Source organism: Furipterus horrens, unplaced genomic scaffold, assembly GCF_987537825.1.
Source record: "Furipterus horrens unplaced genomic scaffold, mFurHor1.1.pri manual_scaffold_7, whole genome shotgun sequence".
Lineage (NCBI taxonomy): Eukaryota > Metazoa > Chordata > Mammalia > Chiroptera > Furipteridae > Furipterus > Furipterus horrens.
Window position 1 is genome coordinate 24,320,598 of NW_028327177.1, and position 18,233 is coordinate 24,338,830.

The following is an 18,233-nucleotide window of genomic DNA, read 5'->3' on the forward strand; positions in this document are numbered from 1 at the left end:
AATAGCCTTCCTTTTGTTTTGCTAGCTCACTTACATTGAGAGTGGAACGTGTCTAGTGCAAATTCCTCACTAAACACTGCTGCCAGCTGCCCTTAGCTGTCACTTCCTTTCAGTTCAAATCTGACTCACACTATACATAGACGCAGCAGTCTGAGGATCAATTAATCCCCCCTAAACATACACACACACAGTCTAACAGAACAAGAGGCATGCACATTTTCAGGTATAGATGTTCTCTGTCTTAGTCACTACTGATTACATGATATCCCACAGTCATAAAAAATTTCTAGAAACACCAGAAAGCAAGAAAAAATAAGGCACACTGTCAAGAAGCAAAGCAACCAACAAGGTCAGACTCAGAGATAATACAAACGTAACTATAAGATAGGGAATTTAAAATCAGCATGATTGATGTTAAAGACCAGAGCAAAAGATGGACAGCATGCATGAAAAGCTGGAGAAATTTCAGCAGATAAATGGAGACCACAAGGAAGAGCCAAATGGGAGGCCTGAGGTGGAGACGATAGGACATGCTGAAGGGCCCTGGGCCAGGATAGACAGTGCATGGAGGGGAGGGCACTTCGGAGCAGCACTTACAGAACACAGTGAAGAACCCGTCCATTGCTGGAGTTCTGTGTCCTGTGCTCAGTCTCACAGGAACTTAACCTGGGCTGCTGTGGGATCGTAGGGTGATACCTGTTCTAGCCCAGCAAGCACCTAAGCTAACCTCTGACCCTACTGATATTCCTATGGTGTGTCTAGAATAAGATCATTGAAATATTGTTATACAATGGCATCACGGTAGCAAAATGGCCTCTTCATGCCTTCTATCGGTTCTCAGCAACCTTACATGGGAATTTGATCTTAAAGAGATGTTAAAGTTTCAGTTTAGGCCATTCATTTAATGTGCGTTGGGTACTTTTCTACTAATTTTACAGTAAGCTACATTATGACCCAGTAGACTGACTCATCAAAATATTAGTAAAAAAGGATATGTTTTGAAGCAGCAGGCATAGGTTACTTTGTATGTAGAATTTTTGTTTTCCATAAATCTAATTGGAAGAAAAAATGTCAAATGGAAATCTAGAAATAACAGAAAATAGAATACAGCAAAAAGTTAGTTAGAAAATTAGCTCGGAGTCATTTTATGGAGATCCGAAATATCCAGTTAACAGGTTTAGACATTTCATTTAATTAAATGAAAATTAAATGCACTTAATTTCCAATTATACTGACCAAAAGCTTCTGAACAAAGGCACTTTTTAGGTAATGAATTGAGAAGATGAATTCGGCTGCAGTACACAGAATGAATTAGGGTAGGAAAAGACTGACTTATAGTAAGAGGGGTAGAAATTAAGAAGGGATGGATGAAAAATGTTACAGATCACAATGGACAAAATATACAATGTACACTATTAGAATACACACACTATATAGAATTATATTAACAGAATGTTAGGGTTAGAAGGAATCTCAAAAGTCATATAAACCACTCTTTCATTTTAGAAATAAGCAAACTAAAGCTCACAGCAGCTTGGACAAAGTTATACAATTAGATATTTTCTGAGCTAGAACTTGAATTGAGCTCTCTTGATTCTAAAGCCTGTTAACTTCTCTGATAGAAAAAATGTTTCTTTTACTCCTGATGTTTGACAAATCACCATTTATTTATTTTAAATGTAAAAATGAATTTTAAAAAATACATTTTAAATGTAAAAATGAATAAGCCAAAGAAAAAACCTGAAATTCCCAGCCCTTAAAATAAAATAAAATGATCTATGATTAGAAATAGAATTTTTGAGAGGGAATGATAGTAACTTAAATATCAATTAAGTAAATTAGTTTGAGAAGTAACTGTACAGTATTAACATTTCAGTATTCATTGAGCTGAGGCTTTCAATCTGCTTTGTTTTTCTCTCTGCCCTTCTAATGGGTGTTTTTCACTTATGGTTTTTTACTGTTGAAATTATTTCTTCCTTCTTAAAACTTTCTATTGTCTTAGTTCTATTCTTCATATCCTCATGCTTTCTTCTCTATGTTCTTCAGAAGCTTCTTGTTCTCTACCACTTAAATGTTAACATTTCCCAGGGCAGAGGAAAATCCTTTATGGGTTGTTTCCCTGGTTGATTTCACCTTCGTTTTTTGTGGCTACCTTCCCATTAGTAGTGAAGATACTTCCAATTTGCTCTGTGTAGCCTAAACTTCTTTAAGGTTTAAAAGTATTTATTTGACTCCTTGCTAGAGGTTTCCAATAGTTCCAAAACTGAACCTGTACCTCACCTAAACTGATTCTTCTTCTAACACGCCAAGCCCCTACCTTTGTTAAGGTCCCACATGCACCCTGTTACTCAAGCTATGAGACTAGGAGTGTTTCTTGACTCTGCTCCCCCTCAACATCCAATACTCATTATTTACCAAGTATTCATGATTTTAATTGATTAAATCTCTCATCTCTCTATATCTCCCCATCTACTACCTTGCCTAGTTCAGGCCCTCAGAGAATTTCTGTTGTCCTAGACCACGGCAAATGTCCCAATACATACTTTTCTTTTCCATAACCTCTTCTCTCAAGTCAACCACCCACAGAGTCTCTAGAGTAATTATTATTATACCCACCCCCTAATTAAAACTCTTGAAAGTACCTGCATTGCTTACAGTCTCAGACCTAAGTTCCTTAAGAGAATAACCTAATATAAGGTTATTTGTAATTGGGATCATCTTTATCATTCCAGGTTAATTTCTTGTTATTCCTTGCCTTGTGGATAATGCTCCAACAGTACTAAAACATGATGTTTATTACTGTAGCAAATTTGCTCATACATTTCTTTAAAATTTCACTGATATCCTACCTTACCTCCATATAATTGTAAATAACTCCAATTCCTCCTCTTATATAAAAATATATAGCCTAGTTGTCTCATCCATGACATCTTTACATAAAGTCCATCATCATGCTGTCCACCATTAATGTCAGTGATTCCTTAATATGCTGTGTATAGCTTTAAGTAAAGATAAATACTAGGGGGGAAAAAGGGTACTGGGTAAAATTTTTTAATATAAAAGGAATATTTATTAAAATAAAGGATATATCTTAATAAAGGGATACTAATAAAAGATAACATGCTATCCATTCTAAATATTTTTTTAATGTTAAATGTTTTATAATACACAATAAATTGAAGTTAATTTAATAGTGGTCAGCATAACCTCACCGGAAGAAAAAAGAGCTTTGAGTTCTAATATTAGTTAATATTTTTCTTCTGAATATAGAAGAAGTTTAGCAAACATTGCTTAAGCCTCTATCTATCCGTTCCAAAGAGACAGCACACCTAATTTTTCATTTTATAATCTTGGGGTACAGACACCAGAGAATCTGATTCTTTACAGACTGGTGGTACCACATTGAGTTTACTACATTCATTCCATTCAGAAAATTCCAGATTTCATATAGCCAGACTATGACCCACTTGGAGCTACTAATACATATTTATTCTCCAAAGGGGAACTTTCTGACCGTGGTAGTAACATGGCAGTAAATGCCACCTTGAAATCTAGGCTGGGAAACTGGATACTTAGAGAGTTGTTAATTTTTGTTCCTTTTTAACAACCCTCAATAAAGAGGTCACTTTTCCTTAGAATGTTTTATTATTTTGACTCAAGTAGGTAAATTAGGGAAAATGTGGATAACTTAGTTTAAAAACTATTCTGCAGGAGAAAAAGGTTGATGCATATTCGAACTTTGCCAAAGAAGTAAAAGAAGAACAATGTAACCTGGGATTGAGGATTTCTCTGAGAATAGATTCAACCTCTGGATAGGTAAGCAAGTCAGAAAAGTAGAGACTAATAGGGAAAGGGGAAAAGTCAAGAGAGTGGAGTTCCTCTATTCACATAAAAGAACTAGTGAGGTAGAAGCAACTCAACAAAAGAATAAATAAGAACCATGTATAGACTCACAATTTGAATCATTTAAATGACAGCAAATCTCACAGTTAGATATTTGAAAACTTCTTTTCTGAAACTGATTTTCCTATCTGTTTTACTTCAATGCAAATATAAATAATATTGTGTTTCCTAACCATAAACAAAATTATGGTACAAAAAAAAATTCATAAATGTGTCCTTCAAAATAGGTTGGCTAGGTTGAGAATTTAGTAAGTATTATGAAATTAACCAACCTAGAACTGATAAAGAACTGATTCTACTCATGATGATTTATTAAAAGAATAATATGAAATAGACCATCTATTTATTGATAATTATAATTAATACAGAATATTTAAAAATGTGGTGTATGATTTTAACTTGCATTGAAATGTAGAGATAACAGAGTAAGTAGAATAAGCCTGTAATCATTAATGTCTCATTCATGTCACTCAACTTAAGAAAGGTTTTGGCTAATTATAAAAACAACTATATAACTACTTTTTTCATACATTTTTAAGATAAATGTATAATCATTGCAAACAAAAAATACAAAATAAGAATTATTTAGTATTGAAGCAAAATAACAGAAAAGGGACTGAGAAAGTGCAAAACAAAATTAAATATAGTAACGACTACCATCATATAATAAAGTGAAAGGCATTAAATTTCAATTATATTACTGAAACACATCACAAAACTTAAATTATTAGGAATATATTGTTAAGGGTATCGTTTCCTGCCACATTTATCTACATCATTTCAATCCTTAGAAATTTACTCAGTTTCAACTATTTTTTCCTAAACTATTTTCTTATTAACTCTTAATTAACTAAATTAAAAGGATAAAAGTGGTCACACATAACCCAAATCACTTTTAAAGGACAGAGCAGGAACAGCATCTATTTCCTCATCTATACTAGCTGAACTCACCACATTATCACTGCCATTCTCTTCCCTGCCTATAGGCCCTCAAAGTGTTTTCACGGAACTGGCTCAAATCCCCAAAGCTACATACAGGCCTTCTTTCCCTTCTTTTTCTAGTTAATTCTCCCTTTGGTTAAATGCCATGTCATTGATTATTCCCTTTGACATAAGGGGAATGGTGGTAGATGAGAAATGAAAAAAAACTTTCCCACAGATCCAGTATTTTCCACAAATCCAAAATTATCTACAACAACAACCAAGGAGTAGATCACAGCCACCTTTGACAAGGTGACCATAAACTGATCAGTTCAACTTAAGCACTTCAAGGGCGGACTCTTCCACTGTGGAGGAAGGTAGGGCAGTGGGTTGTTAAGCTGTGTACAAATAACCAATGTTGACTAAATACCTAATTATGACCTCTGCTGAGGAAGGTGAGCAGTCAAATGTAATTAAACTGTTATTCTGTCCTCCTAGGCAATTAAAAGTTAATCATACTTACTGGAGAACTAAATTTTTAGATCATCGAAGAGATAATCACAACTTATTAAAAGGAAGCGTATTTTTGACATCATACAACAATTAAAGAGTTTATATATGTTTTATTTTCTACTAGTTTATAAGGATAATATATCTATATTTCATTATAATCATATATACGTATATATATATATACATAACAGAAATAGAATTGAATTATATCGTATCATAGACAGGTACATGCAATCCTACAAACAGACTCAATTGTAAGAAAAATATACCTGCCATCCCTGTGATGACGTTCAGTGGTTTGACTGTATCTGGAGCGAGGTAGAGTAAGAAAATGACTGCAAGCATGGCAGAAACAAGAATATAAATGAGACTCAGGAAAGAAGTGAAAGGAATAGTTTAATTTTTAAAGAGAATAAAAGAAGATAAGCAGATAGTAAGCAAAGCAAATGAAAATTGATACTGGAAAGCTTGCTCCTTCCACCCTATATCTATTATAATATGTCAGTGATAAAAGTTAAACTATTGTAGTATTCTAAAATAAAACATAACAAAATATAACAAACTGAGGTTTAAACAAATTATATTCCAAAATAAAATCTTATCAATAATTACTCAAAAATCTTTAGCAGTCTATAAAATGTTAAGCAATATAGATGCTTTCCAATTTTTAGGAGGAAAGATGAGAAGAGAAAAATAATAAAATAACGAGAGAGTTTAAGAAGAAAATAATAAAAGAGGCAATTTCTAATACTTATACTAAGGAGATTCATTTATAAGGTAATTATTTCTTCTTCTATCATTAATAACTAAAGGGCTTTTATAAATTCCATTTAGAAAAGAACAAACTGATTCAAATTATTTCTGATTATTAATTTTATATTAAATTTATTGGATACTATCCATTTTCCCATTCACTATTTTTATTATAGTTATAACATGCTATTGGCTCTGCTGCATTTCATGCCTCATGCCCACCATAGCCATCAAAGCAGCACACTGACCTCTTACCCCTCTGTAGTTGATTTTCTTTGCATAGCACTGATTTAAATTTTTCTATTTTCTTAAAACCTTTATTGCCAAAACATTTAATTTTGGCAGATGATCACTATCTTTCCATAAGAAATGGAAACCAACCTTGAACTCTCTGGACTTCCATTCTTCTACCTCTAGCTATAGAGTAAATATATATTTATATACTCACTTGTCCTTTTCTTTGTCACCAAAGTAAGAAATTCCTCTGCTTGTAATTCTACTTCCCACATGACCTTGCTTCATTCATTATTGCCTACCATGCCTCAAGTGCACTTAACCTTAAAATAAAATCTTAACTAAACTTGCCTTCCTCTCAAGCCATTGTATCTGACTTTCCTTGATTTCTGCCTCTACAATTCTCTTGATGCTAACCTGTGAATGTTATCTGTGAAATCTCCCCAAATCCTTTAATCTCTTCTTGATCTTCATCATACTACTTGTATCTGTGGAATTAGATAGACATTGATTTTCAACCTCTATTTTTTGACACTTTTCTCTCTTATTTTCTAAAACACTTTTTTTTCTGGCTATAAAAATAGTATTTATTTAACACTTAACTATGTGCCAGATACTCCATTGAAACTTTGTCTACTTTATCTCATTTACTTCCCATAACAACTCTCTGAGGTAGTTCTGGGGTTCCCACAGACAAAGACATTGAGGCTGAGTGCTTGCCCCTAGCCGTAGAGTAAGCAGCAGGACTCAGTTTCAAACAAAACTTCCTTAATCCAAAATTCAGGATCTTAACATTTATACTATGACTTGGTCTCTCCTGTCTAACTGCTTCTTCATCCGTTTCATTTACTGGATTCCCTTTCTCTATAGTCCTTTGATGCTGTGGTTTCCCAAGAGATAATCCTCAGCCTTTTTTATATTCCAGTACATTTTTATTGGATAAGAGTATTTGTTTTTATAGTGTAAGCTCTCACTTTGCTTTAGCCCTAATTTTTCTTTGGGTTTCACGGCACATTGCCATGCTTTGCAGGCTCTTCACATGGCTGCTTGAGTGTCATGTAGACTCTTCAGAAAACACATGTTAATTGTTAGGCTTGAGCAAGACATTTGCTCTTTTAGACATCTGGCGCTACCTTTGTGAGCAGAAGACCACTTGTTTTATCAATAAACACTGTCTTGAATATACATAATGAACTAAACAAATAAAATAAGTTACATTAAAAATGGCACTTAATCCCATCTGTTCTAAATTTATAAAAAATCGAGCAGAGCGGTTTATTGTAAGAGAGAAAAACAGAAAACTAAAAAATTACATTTTAAAAAGCAAAAAAATGAAGTTATACATTCTAAAATTATGATAAAAATATCACTATTCAAAGAATTGAACTAGATTCACTGATCAAATTTCTTGAAACACTTTGATTCTTATTAATAAAATCTTTAGACAGAACAAATATAATTTTGAGTAATTATCGTTCCATTATATTAAATTAGCCCAAATGTCCCCTTTTAGAAACCACCAGACACAAAAAAGGACTGCAAAATGAGAAGATAAATATAATACCCTTAAGTAGCTAATAGTTTTTGAAAGCTAAGTTTCAAACAATCTCAACTTAATGCAAAACTTTCTGCTCTGTATTTAATATTGTTTTGCTACCCTATGGTTCCTAAAATATACTCAGTGTGATTTAACTATATTAAAATATATTCCTAAAATGTTGCATTATTTTTGTAAAGTAAATTCTCTTTCCATTTACTTTATATTTTCAAACTTTCAGAGATGCGTTTCACCTCATACGTGATAACTGAAAGGGCCAAAAAGACTATAATTAGTTATGGGTTTGAGACTTACGGTTTGCTGGTTGCCTAGTAAAGAACAGATAAATGGCTTAAGCATGTCAGGTATTTCAGAGGTCCATTTAGTCAGTCAGTTTTCTTTTTAAAATAGAAATGCATTAATTGAATCCACAGAAGAAAGTTTATGAACTAATATGTTTTCTGCTAGTGTTAATTTGTGTTTTCTTATTACGCTAAAAGTATTGAGAAAAAAAAGATCTGAGATGTCCTATATTAAATTACAATGGGCTGGATGGGGAGTAACAGAAAGAGACAAGAATATTTTTTAGGTTTTTTTTTTTTTTTTTAATCCTCACGTGAGGAAATATTTATTGATTTTAGAGAGAGAGAAAGAGGGAGAGAGAGAGAGGCAGAGAGAGAAACATCTACCAGTTGCCTCCCATACTCACCCCGACTGGGAATGAAACCCACAACCTAGGTATGTGCCCTGATAGGGAACTTTTTGGTGTACTGGACAAGGGTCCAACTAATTTAAGCCACCTGGCCAGGGCAAGCGACAAGAGTAGTTAACCTGTTAAGAGCTGCGGGCTTACTAAGAGACTGCTTACATGCACGGAGTTTTGAATCAACTTCTGTAGTGACTACCAGATGTCACAACCTCCTGCTTATGCATGAACTTTCAGAACTGTTTCCCACAACCAATCAAAACTATCCTCAATAGTAAATATCACTTCCTTACAGACTGTGCAGACCCTGGCTGGTTTGGCTCAGTGGATTGAGCGTCGGCCTGCGAGCTAAGTGTCGCTGGTTCGATCTTCCAGTCAGGGCACATCAGAGAAGGAAAACTCTGATTCCAAAAAACCTCTGCTGCCTTGCGGCATACCTCTTCAGGGGAAAGGCTAAGGGAGTAAACCCCGACAGAAAATCTGGAGCCGGAGTCCCTAAGGCGGTTTGACGTTGTAGTCAACACCGGCAACTCCTGCGGCGCACCTGAAGCCAAGCTGTATTGACTCCGTCTTTCCCTTGGATCCTTCAGCTGCGAAGAGAGGGGGGGGTCTGCTGCATGGGCAACAGCAGACCCTCCATATCACCCAGGCTCTGTAGCTTCAGCTTCACTGGAGAGGACACTCCAGCGACATCGCAAGATGTCGATTCAACACGGGAGGAGACAGATACCGTGTCACTCCCGAGTCGGACTGCACAGCCATTCTCGGCGGTGCAGATAGACTCTTAAGAAGCTACACCATCGTCTCTCGAGACGGACAGCTGCCGACGACGACGACAGACTGTGCACCTATCCTAGAATGGGACCCACTTCACTTCTTACTACCTACCCCCTTATCTGTAGCCCCTTATCTGTTCTTTCAAAAGAACTTACACCTTTCTTCCCTGAAACATATAACCAGCTGTCAACACCAGGATGGCAAACATATTTATCTTTCCCACCCAGCCCTGCTGCTGGTAGTTTAGACTTCATACTGAAGGTCCTGGTCCCTTTCTGGCTAACCATTTGGCTCAATAAAATGTTTCTTTCAGAAAAGATTTTGGCGGTGAAAGTTTTTTTGTTTAACTCCATGTACCCAAAATATTCTGGCCTCTAAAATAAACATAATTCTTACTACAGGACATTTCTGACAGGTTACAGGAATATTATCTGGTACTCCATACTTATTCTGATAGTAAATTAAGTCATGTAAACAAATAAGCTCTTGAAATGATTTCTAATACTAAAGCTGCATAGTTTGCCCCAGGAAAATTATCTTCCTAGTTGTAGTAGTTATCACACTTACTAGAGAAACAATGATACAAAAAGTAATAGGAAAATAAAAGATATCCTTTGCAATTCATCATTTTAGCTAATACCCCTGGCACCCAAGTTTCTAACTCGTAAAAAACCTATTTTCTTTTCAAAACAAAATAAGATTTTGACTAATGATAAAAGAGTGAGATGTGCAGAGAAATAAAGATCCAATCAAATTTTGATATATGATTTTTTTATGTTACCTGTAAGAAAAGATATGAATACTATATCTCCTTCTAATACCACTTAAGTTTAACCAGGTACTATAAATAAATGTCAAATAGCATCATTTCTCACCCACTATAGCCAATGGAAAAGCCATTATCTTCATGTATAACTTTTCAACATGTTCCCAAGTATTTCATCCTGCACACTGGGTCTTTCTGATGTATATATGTTGTTCTGCCTCTGTATCTTTGCTCTCGTTCTTGACTGAATAAACATGCTCATTTATTAGGGTCCAACTCATGTCCTACATTCTCTACTTAGCTCTTTAAAAAACATTTGAATTGACCCATTTCTCTTTTTTTCTGCTTAACTAATAAGCACATAAAATGTAGATTATTTGTAAGAGAAAAGATCCTTTTGAATATTAAAAATAAGGCACATTTTCTGAGTATATATTATATTATTGGAGGCACTGTTTCATTCAATGTGCCCCCAAGCCTTGTATAATGGGTACTAATTCTATAATTATATAGAAAAGAAAATCAAATTTCAAACAAGTTAATTTTCCTAAAGATTCATGGTTAGCAAGTAGTAAAAAGCCTAAATCTAAACCCAATGCCATTTGGTTCCGAATCTTATGAAAAAGTATTCAATAAAATACTGTTGGAGTCCAGTGCATCAATTCTTACTGACAAGAAAGGTTAATGCACCATGCAAAATACCTAAATTTACTTACTACTCAAAGGAAAATTTCTTTTAGACTTTTTTTTAAACTGCTTTTAAATATTTATTTTTTTCCATTACCATCAATTCCCTTTAAACTCCCCCACACCGCAATTACCACACTGGAAATTTTCTTTTAGACTTTTTTAAAAACTCGTTTTAAATATTTATTTTTTTTCCATTACCATTTATCCTCCTTAAACTCCTCTACACTGCAATTACCACACTGGAAATTTTCTTTTAGATTTTTTTAATCAACAATATTATTGATTGACTCTATAAAATACTGTTCATGAAAATTCACTGTAAGAGTTCTAGAGTATTCTTAGCAATTAAAAAATACATAAGAATTACAATGCCTTCATGTGAGTCCTATTATTAAAAATATTTCAGAATATTAGAATAAACAGAAATTAAGAACCCGTTGTTTTATTGTGATAGACCACATGGATAATACCATACATTTTTATGTTTGATTCCTCATGTTAATGAATAATGACTACAAAAATAGCTCAAAAATAATATATTAGAAATGGTTATATAGTCCTGTTTAAATGAGTTTCTATTTTATTTATTTCAAAAGGATTTAAAATGCCTCACAATTAACAGTAATTATCATCTGGTAATATATGGCACTCTAAGAGAGTAATAAAACCACATAGATCAATTTTCCCAAAACTCTGAATTACTTAAAATTTTTTGCTAAACTAGAAGTCTCATTAAGTTATGAAGTAAACAAAAGTCTTAGTCAATTTTCTTTTCATTAATACTAGGGCCATTTGCCTTAAAATATTGATAAAATATTATGTGTCTGCATGATGGTGACACTTTTTGTGTTCAAGTATAATTCTAGAGGTTAATTTTATCCCAATGTTCTCTGCAAGATTTAGACAGTATTGTCTTCAGAGAGAAGATCAAGTCCAATTTTCATTAAAAGAAAAACTTAACATAAACTTGAAAGATTTAAAGTCATTACAGAGTTTTCTGTCTCATTATTTCCTTCAACTTTCACTAAACAAAGAGTTTGTGAATCACTATGTAAATAGTTTCCAAAACTTGTTAAAATTCTATTAGGTAACAAAAGTACTCATTCACACACCCTAATAAAACTCCTTCCAACTCCTAATTATGCCAACATAGTTATCTTTCATCACTATTATTGTTTTTGATAAGCATAAATTTCTATAGTTAGCATACCTATAATTACTCCTAAAGACATAAAAAACTATGAAAGTCAAATAAATTAAAAATTAGTAATACACTACATTAACTTTCATTCAATGTTGATAAAGATATTAATTTGATAGCTTTCTAATTTCTTCTTAGATTTCAGACTCAACAGCCAAGAATTGGTTTGACACTATTAAAAACTAAGTTATTCCATATCTTCTCTTTTGAAAAAACTGTGCTAAAAGACACGGCGATTATAAGCATGAATTGAGTATAACCCTAGACTTAGACATAACAAATAAATTTATGAAAATTGATTACAGCATCTCATATCGGTTAACTTAAAAGCCTCCAAGTATTTCTACTAAAATTAGTTTAGGATGCATACAAAGGGACTTCTGAGTTCCCTTGTTATTTTATCATAATGCTCTTTGAATGGTATATTAAGTTTTCTTTCCTAATATAAAATCCATTTGATACTTTGGGAGAAATATCATAGTATTTTTCATTTTATATACAATCTAACGGTGAATTAGAGAGCTAATTTGCTTAAATTAAAAAATTAGCCATAATTAATGTATATATTGAAGCATACCATGTTACTTCCAAGTATGTCACATTTGATAGAGCAAATTCAGGGAATTCTTCCAAGTACAGCAATCAACATGATTCTTTAAGATGCTTAAAGGTTTACTGAAAGCCATGAGGAAAAACCTCTTCATGAATCAGTCTTTATGTTTGTTTCCTAAACAAACCAACTTAAGTCAATAGTTTTATATATTAAAAGTCACATTGATTTTCCTGATGAATGTAACAGACTAAAATCTGTGATCTCATGAAAGTATTTTTATATGTAATAATTATGATAAGGTAAAAATAATAAAACATCTTGTTTTCATTATGACTATCATTATGACTGCACATGCAAATTTACTAACTACTGGTTTGCTTTAACAACGGACCAAAACTGCAAGAGTAAGGTAATTATATTATTTTTCCTTACTAAAAAAAATATCGTGTTTTTTTGTTTTATTTTCATTAAATGATGTGATGGTCATAAGAATAAATGTAGGCATTGTAAAGGAAACATAGTGTTTTAGAAACCATAAGATAAGAAGTAGCCAAGTTCAGGATGAAAATATTTTATGGTAACACCTTTTTCCTGAAGGTAGCAACTATAATAAGGTATAATAGTATTTAATTATATTCACCTGTCTCTATCTGGAGAATAATGGTCATCCATGACACGATGCCTATCCATCCGGCTAATTGTATTATAATGGCCAGTAGTAGAGCGTGTCCCTCGAAGTCCCTGCTCCACATTCCGACTAAAATAGCAAGATCCGTTAAGTATCTTAAAACCACAATCATATACTATACTACCAAATAAGGTTTATTAATAAAGACAATAGAAAAAGAGAAAAATTACTATAAAGTCCAAGTTTTTCATTTTGTTTGAACTAATTGTATCTCTGGTTAATGGTATAAACATCCACTGGAGGTTAGCAGTGAAGTTAGAAGGTTAGTTCTAGAACAGATGTGACATAAAATTAAGATAATATCAATGAGAATAGAGATGAGGATTATCAAAACTATTGATATATGACTCTCAGGTCTCCAGTAGTAATACTCAATGATTGAAAAAAACATAGCCGGAGGAGTAGATTTGTGTGGAAAAAGTGAGTTCAGCATGTTGCTTATAGACAATATATTGGTAGATCCTATTTTTAGGGATAATAAATGTTTTTAATCTTTAAACTGAAGTCTTTATAATTGATCAATGATGATTTTTGAAAGCTACCATTCTTGGCCTGGATATCCACTTCATACTCATGATAAAATAAACCTTTTATGCAAGTTATTAATCTTATTACTGCATTGCTAGGTCTACCACATTTAAGAAATTACTTTTCAGAAAAATTAATAATTGTAGTCCCATGGACATACTTAGTTCAGTCAACACCTTCAAAAATTTTAAACCATATTTATAAATCTTTAATATATTACATTTCTTTTTAATTTCTTTAGAGTCTAAATTAGGTAAACATTTTTAAGTGCTTAATGTCCTTATAAATTAAATTAATTAGATTTATAAATATAATAAATCTCAAGTTTTCTTAGATGGTCCAGTACCATGCATAAAATTAAGATTACAATTAAAAATTTCAAGTATAAAGCTAACTCAATTATTCATTTATAGTAGGAGTTGTGAGGCTATTATTCTAAGTGTTCAAAGTTTCTAAATGTTGCAAGTATATAAATTGTGAATTATGCACATATTTCTTATTAGCAAACATAGTATTTCTGTGGCTCTTACTACAATAAGCCTTTCCACACTTAACTGGATTGATCAGTTTTCCACTAGGCATAAGACCTGAAGCCTTATATTTACTAAGCCATTCTTCCCACTACCTGTACATTCCTTTTAATTCTTTGCATATTGTTTCTAATTTTAAAGTCTCATCATAAGTATATTTTCTCTTACTTAGTAGATTATCAATATCTCTATTATTTATGATATCAATAATTATTTGGTTATTACTAGATCTGCTCAAGTTAATAAGTGATTTAAAGCTGGACCCTGTTTATAATTTTGAACTCTCACAATAAAATAATACATAGTTCATCCAAAGTTATAAAGTAGCCTATATTTTATATTACTCTCGTTATGAAGGTTATCCAATAGCATCTTTGTTTTTCCTGAAGTAACTTTTTCCACAAGAATTTATTATTTTTAGAGGTTATTGATGGTATTTTATGATAAATAGGCTTGTAATACTCCCTTACAAATAAAATGTATATGCTATCTTACCTTTGTGGAGGAGGGACGCTGGGTGACCATGATCTAGTCCTTCCAATAACATCTACTCGGTGAGGAGAACCAGATGGTGAACAATGGTTTGATGACATTACTTGTTCTGGCACTGATAATGTTGAGCTTTGAAGATCTCGACCATTGTGTCGATAATCTAAAGATGGAAAGATTAGTATTATAGTTATCTACACACTAAATCATTTTGTATTTTGTACTTTACTGAAACACATAAAATGTTGGTGATGCTGAAAGGCTTTGACTATATTAAAGGCATAGCATAATACTAAGACATAATAATATTTTGCAAGCATTTAAAAAGAATGGCAAATATTCAAATATTTATTAGCTGCTATGTCCAAGGCACTGTGCTTGGTAGAGTAAAACATATACATTTAACTTCAATAAAATACATGTTAATCTAAAACCACTCTCATCTCTTCAATGCCCTAAGAGAGCTTCAAACAGTTCTCAAAAGCTATGTATATTTAAAATTATTAACCACAAAAAGTTTTTAAAAGTCTAGAGTTATTTCTTTAAGAAATAAACAGCATTAGAAAGCACTCTGAACATCACTGAAGTACTAGGTATGAACTGCTTTTCTTATAGTATGTGATAGGACTGAGATGAATAGAAGCCTGAGAATAAAAATATGACAAACTGGAGGAGGGAAATAGCCCCATGATTTGACACACTTAGACAAAGTATATTAGCAGTGATATTATTCAGATGAGCCCTAGAAAGCTGCTGGTATTTGACAGATGGAGAGAAAGTAGAAGAAATTCTAAGTTCAATGTGGGCAGCAGTGGGGAAATCAGTGGTGAAGGTAAATTTCATCCAAGCTGTCTATATCTAAAATGTCATGAGGTTTATAATGGAAAGAGCCTGAAATTTCTGAGCAGAAAGTGAGAGTATCATCACCACCACTATCTTCATCGTGCACATTATGACTACTCTTAACTGATCTTTTACTATATTCTAGAAAAAGGCATTTTACAGGGTTCTGGTTCAACACTTGTTTCAGAAATAAACTCAGAAACAGTATTGGTTTACATGTGATTTTTCCCAACATGTCAACATTTTGCAGTATTATCTTAGGTTCCCTAAAAACAGAGCAAAACAGTTAAACACTTAGGTGCACATGAATAATTGAAGGATGCTTTCAGGAGAAAGGAATTTTAAGAGCAGAAGAGGGCATGAGAAGAAACTAAGCAAGAATGTGATCTCAGCCTGATCCCACTGGAAGCTCTGGAACATGAATACAGCTAGTGGCACAACTTTGGAATATGACAATTAGTAATGGCAACAACTACACAGAAAGAATCAATACAGTCATTGACTCAACAAATATTTATGAGTACATATGCATGCCAGATGTTATTCTATGTGCTACAGTGAGCAAAACAAACAAAAAGCCTTGCCCTTATGAAGCTTAAATTCTAGCTGAAGAGTCATAGAGACAATTCAAAGCTCAGCAAGTATTAAATAATAATATCCTTGAAGGTGATTAGGCAACATGAGGAAAATAGGACAGGGTAAAGGGAGATCAAAAATTCAGAGATTCCAAGATGGCTGCAAAGTAGATGGAAGCTACACTCTGGTCCTGGAGCCAAACAAAATTTACTGATAAATTATAAAGCAATCAACCTGAATAACCAATTGAGGGCTAGCTGAACTGAAATAGTATAGCCAAGGATTTACAGAAGGAGCCACACAGAGACTAGTAAGAAGGGTGGAGCTGTGGAAAGGGCTGGTCCCTGCACTCATGGTGCTCTGCAAGCTGAGGAACTGGAGAGACACCTCGGCTACAAAACTCCCTACCCTCATGAGCATGGGGTCTAAACCCTGCATAGGGATCCCCAAACCCAAGCAACAGAGATAGGAAAAAAAGCCTGCATAGCATCTGGTGGTAAAAATCAATGGGGATTCAGATCACATGGGAGAGAAGAGAGTCTGCTAGAGACCCAGATGCCACCTTCCCAGGGTTGAGCACTCCAACTGTTACAGCACCAGCCCGGGAAGTGCACTGCCCAGTCCTCTAACTACTGGTGACACCACTCTGCCTGCTCAAGTCCTACAGAGAGGGGTCTGCTTGCTGGCGCACCCAGCAGGAACCAATGGGGTGCTCTTCTGGAGGAGCTCTTGCCAGGCACTCAGACAGTGGTTGAACTGCATAGCTATGCAAATATGACCATTCAATCCCACCTCCATTGCATAGCCAGTGCCACTTCCCACCTGTTGAAACACTTGACCTGCCCTTCCACTCTGCGGCGCCGCCCTGCTTAGTTCAGTTGAGCTAGGGGATAGAGCTGGAACTTTCCTGGGAATCAGGGTGCTGGGTTGTGTGGCTACATTGTGGAAGGGAGGCACTCCTTTCTCTCCTGTGATACCAGCTCTTGCTATTGTGAGAAGGAGAAGTGCCTGCCCCCTTCCTACAGGCTTGCTGGTACCACCCACAAAAGGAGACTAGATTCTGCCTTCCCAAATCTTAGTGGCCATAAAAATCCTAGGAGAAAACATAGGCAGTAAAATCTCACATATCTCTCATAGCAAGAGTTTTGCTGCTATGCCTCCTAGGCCAGGGAAATAAATTTTTGTTAAAAAATGGGTCTACCCCGAACTAAAAAGCTTCTGTACTGTAAAAGAAACCATCAACAAAATAAAAAGGAAACCCACAGAAAGAGAGAACACATCTGCCTATGATACATCTGATAAGGGGTTAATTTCCAAAATATATAAAGAACTGACACAAGTCAATACTAAGAAGCCAAACAAGCCAATTAAAAGAATGAGCAAAGGATCTGAATACTTTTCCAAAGAGGACATATAGATAGCCAATAGACATATGAAAAAAATGCTCAATATCACTAATCATCAGAGATGCAAATTAAAACCATAATGAAATATCAACTCACACCTGTCAATAAATCAACAAACAAGTGCTGGTGAGGATGTGCAGCAAAGGGAACCCTAGTGCACTGTTAGTGGAAATGCAGACTGGTGCAGCCACTGTGAAAAACAATATGGAGTTTCCTCAAAAAATTTAAAATGGAAACTGCCTTTTGACCCAGCAATTCCACTTCAGGAAACATACCCAAAGAAACCCGAAACACTAATTCAAAAGAATATATGTACCCATATGTTCATTGTAGTGTTATTTACAATAGCCAAGATCTGGAAACAAGAAAAAAGAAACTTATGAATTTTATAAAGATTTTTAACTTTTAACCTGAATGATTTTAACCCATGAGAGGATTTTTGAACAGAAATAGTCATGACCTATATTTTCCTTAAACAAGATCACTTTAATTGCTATGCTGATAACAGAATGAAAGGCAACAGGGCAATAAGTCAGGCGAGAGATGACAGTGGTTTGCACGAGGATATCAGCAATGGAGACAGTGAAATGTTAAAGGGACTTGTTTAGGAGAAGGAGGA

The 18,233-nt window shown here is 34.1% G+C and overlaps 1 protein-coding gene across 9 annotated transcripts in view; it reads right to left on the reverse strand.

The window, feature by feature from the left end:
* RIMS2 (regulating synaptic membrane exocytosis 2) overlaps nucleotides 1–18,233 on the reverse strand; it is a 426,764-nt gene that overhangs the window by 157,905 nt on the left and 250,626 nt on the right. For all 9 annotated transcript variants that reach the window (XM_090283463.1, XM_090283465.1, XM_090283467.1 and 6 more), the window contains 2 exons: nucleotides 14,796–14,952; nucleotides 13,195–13,311 (listed from right to left, as the gene is read on the reverse strand). In XM_090283463.1, coding sequence (XP_090139589.1) covers nucleotides 13,195–13,311; nucleotides 14,796–14,952 — 274 coding nt within the window. The remainder of the gene's footprint in view (nucleotides 1–13,194; nucleotides 13,312–14,795; nucleotides 14,953–18,233) is intronic.